The sequence below is a fragment of the Leucoraja erinacea genome, chromosome 22 (genome assembly GCF_028641065.1).
Source record: "Leucoraja erinacea ecotype New England chromosome 22, Leri_hhj_1, whole genome shotgun sequence".
Classification (NCBI taxonomy): Eukaryota; Metazoa; Chordata; class Chondrichthyes; order Rajiformes; family Rajidae; genus Leucoraja; species Leucoraja erinaceus.
In genome coordinates, this window is record NC_073398.1 from 35683840 (window position 1) to 35696110 (window position 12271).

General features: G+C 48.8%; 1 protein-coding gene across 1 annotated transcript; it reads right to left on the reverse strand.

The window, feature by feature from the left end:
• Positions 1–1996: 1996 nt before the first annotated feature.
• ucmaa (upper zone of growth plate and cartilage matrix associated a) lies at positions 1997–7827 on the reverse strand. The gene is made up of 4 exons (XM_055653477.1): positions 7730–7827; positions 7056–7238; positions 4153–4251; positions 1997–2872 (listed from the first exon to the last, which is right to left on the reverse strand). Exons 1-4 carry the CDS (start codon positions 7785–7787, stop codon positions 2775–2777), a joined length of 438 nt encoding a protein of 145 aa, XP_055509452.1. The 5' UTR covers positions 7788–7827; the 3' UTR covers positions 1997–2774.
• Positions 7828–12271: the final 4444 nt, after the last annotated feature.

Sequence of the window (12271 nt, forward strand, 5' to 3'; positions counted from 1 at the left end):
AGTCTGATCAATGATAGTTAAGTTGTGTGGCTTTTTATTTCCAGTGTATTTATTGATGTTGATGCAGAATGTATAATTTGGCCTGAATACTATTTATATCGGGGCCGAGTTGTTTTTTTCCTACAGCAGGTTTCCTTGGCTGAACTCAAGGTGTGAACAAATCTGGTAGATACAAAGTGTTGGAGTAACTCAGCGTGTCAGGCAGGGTCTCTGGAGCAAAGGAATGGGTGACGTTTCGGGCCGAGACCCTTCAGTCTGAAGAAGAAGAAGACTTCAGAGATGCTGCCTGTCCCGCTGAGTTACTCCAGCATTTTGAAACCATCTTTGGTGTAAACCAGCATCTGCAGTTCCGTCCTACACAGAACATCCAGTGATCAATTCAGTGTTTTAAATGTTGTGTCATAATCGGGTCAGACCCAAGGGGGATATGTGATAATCATGTTTGAAATTCCAGCATTACTTTGATTGTGTTTCCAGCTGTGTCTGGCTGTATATCACGTATAGTATAAAATAACTGGCTCCATTCTGTCCCATTTATGTGCATTCTATTGAAACAGATGTTTCAGCAAATGTTTCCGGCGGCAAATTTATTTCATATGTGTAATAGAGGAAGTTAAAATGGTGACAGCATTATTTTGTTCAACTCTACGAGGCATTTGGACAGGTACCTGGATTGGGTAGGTGTAGTCTCCTAATCTGAGGAAAGACATTCTTGCCATAGAGGGAGTACAGAGAAAGTTCACCAGACTGATTCCTGGGATGTCAGGACTTTCATATGAAGAAAGAGTGGATAGACTCGGCTTGTACTCGCTAGAATTTAGGAGATTGAGGGGGGATCTTATAGAAACTTACAAAATTCTTAAGGGGTTGGACAGGCTAGATGCAGGAAGATTGTTCCCGATGTTGGGCAAGTCCAGAACAAGGGGTCACAGTTTAAGGATAAGGGGGGAAATCTTTTAGGACCGAGATGTGATAAACATTTTTCACACAGAGAGTGGTGAATCTGTGGAATTCTCTGCCACAGAAGGTAGTTGAGGCCAGTTCATTGGCTATATTTAAGAGGGAGTTAGATGTGGCCCTTGTGGCTAAAGGGATCAGGGGGTATGATGAAAAGGCAGGTATGGGATACTGAGTTGGATGATCAGCCATGATCATATTGAATGGCCTACTCGTGCACCTATTTTCTATGTTTAGTGGGATATGGGCCAAATGCCGGCTGCTGGGACTAGTGTAGATGGGGCATGTTGGGGCACTTGCTGACCAGGGGTCCAAGCTGACCAGCGATCACCCCTTCACACTAGTTCTATGTTATCCCACTTTCTTATCCACTCTCTTTAAAACTAGGGAGAATTTACAGAGGCCAGTTAACCTACAAACCCACACGGGAGAAGGCAGGAGAATGGGGTTGAGAGGGAAAGATAGATCAGCCATGATTGTGTAAGAAGGAACTGCAGATGCTGGAAAATCGAAGGTAGACAAAAATGCTGGAGAAACTCAACGGGTGCAGCAGCATCTATGGAGCGAAGGAAATAGGCAACGTTTCAGGCCGAAACCCAAAAGGGTTTCGGCCGGAAACGTTGCCTATTTCCAGAAGGGTTTTGGGCCCGAAACGTTGCCTATTTCCTTCACTCCATAGATGCTGCTGCACCCGCTGAGTTTCTCCAGCACCTTTGTCTACCTTCGATCTTCCAGCATCTGCAGTTCTTTCTTAAATTCCTGATTAGAACGGGTGTCAAGGGTTATGGGGAGAAGGCAGGTAAAATGGGAGTTAGGAGGCAGAGATCAGCCATGATTGAATGGCGGAGTTGACTTGATGGGCCGAATGGCCTAATTCTATAACTTGTGAACCTGATAACTGGGAAGAAACTGTCCCTGAATCTGGAGGTGTGCGTTTTCACAGTTTCTCAAACCCTGAGTGAGCCCAGTGCAGAGTTTCATCATCAGTTGTGGCACTTGGCACGATGGCTTAAACTTCTGACAAAATACAACAAAAACATTGGCGTTTAATGTTTATTCTGAAGCATTCTACATGCAGTTGAGGTACAGATTACATACACTAGGTAATAAAATAAAAAGGAAATTATATAGCACAAATATTAGGAGAGAAAAATGCTAATCTTTCAAGCTTGTTACCATTTGCTAAATGATTTAGTTTGAACCTAGGCCCAGGGAAAAGATGTTAAGAGGCCGACACTGGCTTAAGAGAAACTGCCTGTTTCAAGAGAAAGGCCACCTCTTCCCACACTTATTATATTTCTTTCAGAATATAACATTAACCTTAATTTTAAAAATCTTAATTTCCTAATTTATGAATAAAAAGGTGAAGATACTGTATTTACCAAAGCAGTAAATGGCCTCTAGAAGCTAGAGTAGACACAAAGTGCTGGAGTAACTCAGCGGGACAGGCAGCATCTCTGGAGAGAGGGAATGGGCGACGTTTCGGGTCGAGACCCTTCTTCAGACTGGTTAGGGATGAGACAGAAGAGAGATTTAGAGACGGCCACTGTCTAGATCTCATTTCCCTAATCCCAAACCAGTCTCGACCCGAAACGTCACCCATTCCCTCTCTCCAGAGATGTTGCCTGTCCCACTGAGTTACTCCAGCATTTTGTGTCTATGGTTTAAACCAGCGTCTGCAGTTCCTTCCTACACATCTAGAAGCTAGGGTCTAGTATGATTTTTCTGCTACTTTAGTGAAGCTGTAAAAGACACGACCTTGCTTAAACCATCCGTTGCATCTTCACTCCAAGACACACTGGCTTGTGGCTTTTTGTTTAATAGACGTGTCGGTTGTACTGGTACGAAGGGTAAAGGCCGTCATAATGCCACTGACGCCACGATTCTACCTTCTCACGATTCCTTTCATATTGTTCTGTGGAATGATGGAGGGGAAAAATGAAATTGTTAAATCCCCATTTGGTTTAGAGGCACAGCATGGAAACAGGCCCTTCAGCCCACCGAGTCTGTGCTGGCCAACAATCCACACACACACACACACTAGTTCCACCCTCCACACTAGAGACAATTTACAGAAACCAATTAACCTACAAACCTGTATGTCTTTAGAATGGGAGGAAACCGGAGGACCTGGAGAAAACCCACGAGGGCCACAGGGAGAACGCACAAACTCCGCACAGACAGCGCCTGTAGTGATGATCGTATGTGGGGGGTCCCTGGCGCTGTGAGGCAGCAACTCTACCGCTGCACAGAGTTATTTCAAAGAACCAATTCCGAGTGTCACTAATGCCCAAAGTGCTTCCAATAATTGGTTAAATATAAAAATCCAAATGAGCCAACATCTCGCAGTGAGGTTGACAATAGACAATAGGTGCAGGAGTAGGCCATTCGGCCCTTCGAGCCAGCGCCGCCATTCACTGTGATCATGGCTGATCATCCACAATCAGTACCCCGTTCCTGCCTTCTCTCCATATCCCCTGACTGCTATCTTTAAGAGCCCCCTATCTAGCTCTCTCTTGAAAGCATCCAGAGAACCGCCCTCTGAGGCCGAGAATTACACAAACTCACCACTCTCTGCCAAGGTATAAGATCTTAAAAGGACAATATTACAAGAGGGAAACAAAATGGGAATGAGACTTTATGAATTATGGAGGTTTTTAAAAGTAAACATAATAAATTGGGCTCTTAATTCAAAGTGAAAGCTTTCCAATTTCACATCACCTGAGTTTTTACACAAGAGAGTGGTGGGTATGTAGAACGAGCTGCCAGAGGAAATGGTTGAGACAGGGTACAATAACAACATGTGGACAGGTCCTTCAATAGGAAAGGTTTAGAGGGATATGGGCCAAACGCAGGCAGATGTTTCTAGATGCTGCATGGAAACAGGCCCTTCGGCCCACCGAGTCTTTGCTGGCCATCGATCACCCGTTCACACTAGTTCTATGCTATCCCACTTTCTCATCCACTCTACACCCTGGGGTGGGGGGGCAATTTACAGACGGGCTGATTAACCTACAAACCTGCACGTCTTAGGGATGTGAGAGGAAACCCACACGGTCACAAGGAGAACGTGCAAACTCCACACAGACAGCACCCAAGGTCTACCAGCTGCGCTTCTGTGCCGGGGCACCTTGGCCAGCATGGAGGGCCGAAGGGCCTGTTTCCGCACCGTGTGACTCGACAATGACTCCTTACCATCTTGTTCCTCCTCCACGTAGTTCTCCCACTCATTCAACTGTTCCTCGTGATATTCCTTCCGTCGCTCGTCAGCAGAAAGCCTCTGTCTCTTCTCGGCTGTGGGCAAGAATATGTTAAAGATTAAATCAAAAATCTGTTTGAAAGTTGCATATTCCTAGCAGGTCAGGCAGCATCTGTGGAGAGAGAATCAGAGTTGAAGACTCATCAGAACAGTTGAGATACTCATTCACCAAAAACATTAGCATTTAACTAATTTTCCTAATTTGAGGAAGGACATTCTTGCTATTGAGGGAGTGCAGCGTAGGTTCACAAAGTTAATTCCCAGGATGGCGGGACTGTCATATGCTGAGAGAATGGAGCGGCTGGGCTTGTACACTCTGGAGTTTAGAAGGATGAGAGGGTATCTTATTGAAACATAAGATTATTAAGGGTTTGGACACGCTAGTGGCAGGAAACATGTTCCCGATGTTGGGGGAGTCCAGAACCAGGGGCCACACAGTTTACGAATAAGGGGTAAACCATTTAGAACGGAGACGAGGAAACACTTTCTCTCACAGAGAGTTGTGAGTCTGTGGAATTCTCTGCCTCAGAGGGCGGTGGAGGCCGGTTTTCTGGATACTTTCAAGAGAGAACTAGATAGGGCTCTTAAAGATAGCAGAGTCAGGGGATATGGGGAGAAGGCAGGAACGGGGTACTGATTGGGGATGATCACATTGAATGGTGGTACTGGCTCGAATGGACGAATGGCCTACACCTGCACCTATTGTCTAACATTGAAGTTGTACACTGGCCACTTCTTGCCTCTCCCATCGGGCAAAAGGTGCAAAAGTGTGAAGATGCACACCTCCAGATTCAGGGACAGTTTCTTCCCGGCTGTTATCAGGCAACTGAACCATCCTACCACAACCAGGCAGCAAAGAAGCCTTTGTTTTGCCTGCTATTCGATCCGTTTAGATAATACTATACATAAATCCAATCAAACAGTGAAAGGCCTGGATAGAGTGGATGTGGAGAGGATGTTTCCACTAGTGGGAGAGTCCAGGGCCAGAGGGCACAGCCTCAGAATTAAAGGACGTTCCTTTAGGACGGGGATGAGGAGGAATTTCTTCAGGCAGTGGGTGGTGAATCTGTGGAATTCATTGCCACAGACTGCTGTGGAGACCTTCCTTAAAGCGGAGATTGATAGGTTCTTGATTAGCAAGGGCGTCAAAGGTTATGAGGAGAATGAGGTGGAGAGGGGAAGTTGGATCAGCCACGGTTGAATGGCGGAGTAAACTCAATGGCCTAACTCTGCTCCTATGATTTGTGAACTTACAATCAAATCAAACTCCAGTCCAACAGGTAGAGCAAAGGGGAAGATACAGAGTGCAGATTATAGTTCTCAGCGTTGTAGCACATCAGTTCCACAGACAAAGTCCAAGGTCCGCAATGGGGTAGAGGTGAATTATAAGTGATAGAAGCAGAATTCGCCTACTCTGCCATTCAATCCTGGCTGATCTATCTTTCCCTCTCATTCACCAGCCTTCTCCCCATAACCCCTGACACCCGTATTAATCAAGACTCCATTTATGCCCTAAAAATATCCATTGGCTTGGCCTCCACAGCCGTCTGTGGCAATGAATTCCACTTTGTAGCATTGTAACGCATCAGTTCCACGGACAAAGTCCAATGTCCGCAATGGGGTAGAGGTGAATCGGACAGTACCCCAGCTTATGGAAGGGCTCAGCTTCCAACAGCTGAGGAGAGTGGGGAGATTTACGCCTCTGATGCTGTGGCTTCACTGAGGATGTTGGTCACCAAGTTGGGAAAGTAAGCAGCAGACTTGTGCAACTTGGCTGGGTCAGAACAGTTCCTGTTTATTTTCATGTTATATTAACTAACAGAGCACTTAAAATAAAACGTGTGAAATCTTTGCTCCAAAACCACTATGTAACAGCGGCTCATTCAGCTTAAGACATTTGTGTGTGAGTTAAAACACCTCAATAAAGAGGACACAGAGTGCTGGAGTAACTCAGCTGGTCAGGCAGCATCTGTGGAGAACATGGATAGGTGACGTTTCACAGAGTGCTGGAGTAACTCAGCGGGTGCAGCAGCATCTATGGAGCTAAGGAAATAGGCAACGTTTCGGGTCGAAACCCTTCCGGGTTTCGGCCCGAAACGTTGCCTATTTCCAGAAGGGTTTCGGCCCGAAACGTTGCCTATTTCCAGAAGGGTTTCGGCCCGAAACGTTGCCTATTTCCAGAAGGGTTTCGGCCCGAAACGTTGCCTATTTCCTTCGCTCCATAGATGCTGCTGCACCATAACTCAGCGGGTCAGGCAGCATCTGTGGGGAACATGGATAGGTGACGTTTCACAGAGTGCTGGAGTAACTCAGCGGGTCAGGCAGCATCTGTGGGGAACATGGATAGGTGACGTTTCACAGAGTGCTGGAGTAACTCAGCGGGTCAGGCAGCATCTGTGGGGAACATGGATAGGTGACGTTTCACAGAGTGCTGGAGTAACTCAGCGGGTCAGGCAGCATCTGTGGAGAACATGGATAGGGTGACGTTTTGGGTTGGGACCATTCTTCAGAAAAAAAATGTTGTTTTAGTTTACAGCATGGAAACAGGCCCTTCGGCCCAGTTCCATGTTATCCCACTTTCTCATCCACTCCCTACACACTAGGGGGCAATTTACAGAGGGGCCGATTAACCGACAAACCCGCACGTCTTTGGGATGTGGGAGGAAACCGGAGCGCCCGGAGAAAACCCACGCGGTCCCTGGGAGAACGTGCGAACTCCACACACTCTCCCACTAGTGGAAACATCCTCTCCACGTCCACTCTATCCAGGCCTTTCACTGCTAACCCCACTCTCCTGCCTTCTCCCCATAACTCCGACACCTCTCACACATTAACTCACCGGCCAGCTCGCCTCTGGTCGAGCGCTTGCTCCGACGTTTCAGGAATGTAGACGCGACCTCTCCCGACACGAACAGTCGCCGCCGGGGCCCGAGGGAACTTTCCCCCGCTCCCGGGCCACTGACTCCGGCCGCTGGAGACCCCGGGTCCGGGCGCAGAACCGCCCCATCGCTGCGGCTCAACACTGGCGGAGGGGAGAGAGGGGAGAGGAGGTGAGACTGAGAAGGGGCGAGGGGTGGGGAGGAAGCGCCAGGGACCCCCACCCCACACCCCGCGGTGTCACAGACCTGGGGGGTTAAATCCCAGCGCTGCCCCCACAACACACGAGGAACTGCAGGTGCTGGGAACTGGGAAACAACACACAAAGTGCTGGAGGAACTCTGCGGGACGGGCAGCGTCTGTGGTGGATGGGAATGGGGTCTCTGTCTCTCCCTCTCTGTCTCTCCCTCTCCGTCTCTCTCGTTAACATTGACCCCTCCACCACAGACGCTGCCGTTCCTCCAGCACTCTGTGTGTTGTTTCCCAATTCCCAGCACCTGCAGTTCCTCGTGTGAGCAGAGGGTCCGTGGGGAACGAGGCGAAGGGGTGGGAGAAGGGTTAGCAGGGACACGATGGGCCGAAGGGATGAAGTGTGGCTGTAGGGCGAGGGGGGGGGAGGTGATGGCAGACACCTACCGGCGAGCAGGAGGGCGAAGAGGGCTGAGCTGAGCAACAAGAGCCGGCGGCAGCGCATCGTGGAGCCGGGGAGAGACTCTGATACAGACACACAGACAGACAGGGGAGGGAGGGTCAGTCCCACAGGGGAGGGGGCAGTGGAGGTGGGTTCTTGAGAGGACCACCCCCCTCTCCCCCCCTCCCACAAGCTCCGTGTTGGGCAGGCAATGCAACAAGCGAGCAGCCAGGTTGTGGAGTTGATGTGAAAGACACTTCAGTCCCTTCATTCACGGATCTCTCGCTCTGTGAAGCGTTTGTCTGGAGACTCGGCAGCTCCTTGCATCGGCTGCACATTGCAAGGAAGGAAGTGCAGGTGCACAAAAATGCTGGAGAAACTCAGCGGGTGCAGCAGCATCTATGGAGCGAAGGAAATAGGCAACGTTTCGTCCCGAAACGTTGCCTATTTCCTTCGCTCCATAGACGCTGCTGCACCCGCTGAGTTTCTCCAGCATTTTTGTGTAACCTTCGATTTTCCTGCATCTGATTCAGATTCAGATTCAGATTCAATTTTAATTGTCATTGTCAGTGTACAGTACAGAGACAACGAAATGCAATCTGTAGTTCCTTCTTAAACACAAGGGGTCACAGCTTAAGGCTAAGGGGGAAATCCTTTAAAACCGAGATGAGAAGAACTTTTTTCACACAGAGAGTGGTGAATCTCTGGAACTCTCTGCCACAGAAGGTAGTTGAGGCCATTGGCTATATTTAAGAGGGAGTTAGATGTGGCCCTTGTAGCTAAGGGGATCAGGGGGTATGGAGAGAAGGCAGGTACGGGATACTGAGTTGGATGATCAGCCATGATCATATTGAATGGCGGTGCAGGCTCGAAGGGCCGAATGGCCTACTCCTGCACCTAATTTCTATGTTTCTATGTGCTGGTTCACACCCGAAGATAAGACACAAAGAGCTGGAGTAACTCGGCAGGTCAGGCAGCATGTCTGCAGTTACTGGGAGCAGAGAGGTCCTTCTGCAGTTGTACAGGGCCCTAGTGAGACCACACCTGGAGTATTGTGTGCAGTTTTGGTCCCCTAATTTGAGGAAGGACATTCTTGCTATTGAGGGAGCCCAGCGTAGGTTTACAAGGTTAATTCACGGGATAGAAACATAGAAACATAGACAATAGGTGCAGGAGTACGCCATTCGGCCCTTCGAGCCTGCACTGCCATTCAATATGATCATGGCTGATCATCCAACTCAGTATCCTGTTCCTGCCTTCTCTCCATACCCCCTGATCGCTTTAGCCACAAGGGCCACATCTAACTCCCTCTTAAATATAGCCAATGAACTGTGGCCTCAAATTCCACAGATTCACCACTCTCTGTGTGAAAAAAGTTTTCCTCATCTCGGTCCTAAAAGATTTCCCCCTTATCCTTAAACTGTGACCCCTTGTCCTGGACTTCCCCAACATCGGGAACAATCTTCCTGCATCCAGCCTGTCCAACCCCTTAAGAATTTTGTAAGTTTCTATAAGATCCCCCCCTCAATCTTCTAAATTCTAGCGGGTACAAGCCGAGTCTATCCAGTCTTTCTTCATATGAAAGTCCTGACATCCCAGGAATCAGTCTGGTGAACCTTCTCTGTACTCCCTCTATGGCAAGATGGTGGGACTGTCATGTGCTGAGAGAATGGAGCGGCTGGGCTTGTACACTCTGGAGTTTAGAAGGATGAGAGGGGATCTCATTGAAACATATAAGATCGTTTGGACACGCTAGAGGCAGGAAACATGCCGACACTGGCCAACATGTCCCAGCTACACTCGTCCCATTTTCCTACGCTTGGTCCATTTCCCTTCAAATCTAGTAGGTGAAGGGGAAAAGATTTAATAGGAATCTGAGAGGTAACGTTCCCACACAGGTGGGTGTATGGAACGAGCTGCCAGAGGAGGTAGGTGAGGCTGGGACTATCCCAACATTTAAGAAACAGTTAGACAGGTACATGGATAGGGCAGGTTTGGAGGGATATGGACCAAACGCAGGCAGGTGGGACTAGTGTAGATGGGGCATGTTGGCCGGTGTGGGCAAGTTGGGCCGAAGGGCCTGTTTCCGTGCTGTATCACTCTAACTCTATGACCTAGTTTTATATCTTACCCATAAATTTTGTTTTAGTTTCGCACAATGATACAGCGCGGAAACAGGCCCTTCGGCCCATCGAGGCCATGTCGACCAGCGATCCCCGCACACTAACGCTACTAATGCTACACTAGGGACAGTTTACAATTTTTACTGAAGCCAATGCAATCTACAAACCCGCACGTCTTTGGAATGTGGGAGGAAACCGGAGCACCCGGAGAAAACCCACGCAGGTCACGGGGAGAACGTGCAAACTCCGTACAGACAGCACCCATAGTCAGGATTGAACCCGGGTCTCTGGCGCTGAGAGGCAGCAGTTCTACCCGCTGCACCACCGTGATGCTCATTATTATTTGTTAAATGTTTAAATGTTTCCTTGCATGCACAGATTTGTTTGATGTTTAGAGGGGAATTAATGTGTAAAATAATATTGGTGCTGGCTTAGAATTGGCACATGTAGACAGAGAAACACTTTGCCTGCTATCCAGTCAAATCATTCCATTATGTAGAACAGTACAGGAACAGGCCATTCGGCCCACAATGTTGGTGCTGAACACAATGCCAAGATCAACTTGTATACACCTGCACACGATCCATTCCCACAGGCTTATCTAAAAGCATCTTAAATACCGCTACCAACAAGCCATTCACAAGACAGACACAAAAAGCTGGAGTAACTCACCTGGGACAAGCAGCATCTCTGGAGAGAAGGAATTCGTGACGTATCGGGTCGAGAAGCTTCCAGAGATAAAACATACAGGGATCGCCCCTCCAGAGATTACAGAGATGGAATGTAGTCGGACACAGTAAGACTGGTGGGAGAATTGGGAAGGGGGAAGGGATGGAGAGAGAGGGAATGCAAGGGCTACTTGAAGTTGGAGAAGTCAATGTTCATACCGCTGGGGTGTAAACAGCCCAAGTGAAATATGAGGTGCTGTTCCTCCAATTTGCGCTGGGCCTCACTCTGACAATGGAGGAGGCCCAGGACAGAGAGGTCAGTGTGGGAATGGGAGGGGGAGTTGAAGTGCTGAGCCACCGGGAGATCAGGTTGGTTTAGGTGGACTGAGCGGAGGTGTTGGGCGAAACGATCGCCGAGCCTGCGCTTGGTCTCGCCGATGTACAGGGGTCCACACCTGGAACAGCGGATACAGTAGATGGGGTTGGAGGAGGTGCAAGTGAACCCCTGCCATCACACACACACCACACTCCCCACCATTGTAGATGTAGCCCAGTCCATCACACACACCACACTCCCCACCATTGTAGATGTAGCCCAGTCCCACACATAGACCACACTCCCCACCATTGTAGATGTAGCCCAGTCCCACACACACCACACTCCCCACCATTGTAGATGTAGCCCAGTCCATCACACACAGACCACACTCCCCACCATTGTAGATGTAGCCCAGTCCATCACACACAGATCACACTCCCCACCATTGACTCCATCTACACTTCACGCTGCCTCGGGAAAGCAGCCGACATCATCAAAGACTTGTCCCTGTCCCACCCCGGTCATTCCTTCTTCTCCCCGCTCCCGTCCGGCAGAAGGTACAGAAACTTGAAAGCTCGCACCACCAGACTCAGGAACAGCTTCTTCCCCTCTGTTATCGGGCTTCTGAACGGCCCTTCCATAAGCGGATAGGTGACGTTTCACAGAGTGCTGGAGTAACTCAGCGGGTGCAGCAGCATCTATGGAGCTAAGGAAATAGGTAACGTTTCGGGTCGAAACCCTTTCGGGTTTCGGCCCGAAACGTTGCCTATTTCCAGAAGGGTTTCGGCCCGAAACGTTGCCTATTTCCTTCGCTCCATAGATGCTGCTGCACCATAAGCTAGGGTGCTGTCCGATTCACCTCGACCCCATTGCGGACATTGGACTTTGTCTGTGGAACTGATGCGCTACAATGCTGAGAACTATATTCTGCACTCTGTATCTTCCCCTTTACTCTACCTGTTGGACTGGAGTGTGGGTTGTTTGTATTTATGTAGAGTATTATCTGATCTGACGGGACAGCTGCAGAACAAAGCTTTCCACTGTACCTCGCTACACGTGACAATATCCTTTACTTTCTGCTCCTTCACAAACTCCACCAATTTATTCTGGAATGTTAGAACATTCTGGAACAAGTGCCGTCATTGTCACCTTGCTTCTAACTGCTATAATTTCAGAAAGAAACTGTTGGAGTAATCAACATGGACTTAGAGGTCAGGAAACTCTGACCCACAGCATCTCCTGGTGGCCACTGGCAAAACTGGCTTTAGTTTAGAGATACAGCCAGTCCTGGCAAGGACTCGAGGGCCTGAAGGGCCTGTTTCTGTGCTGTACCTCGGTACAGGTGACAATAAAGTATCGTTGATCATTGACGTGATTGTGCAGAGTGCTGTAGTCCGGTTGTTGGCTGCAACCTTCCCTCCATTGATGAACTGTGCA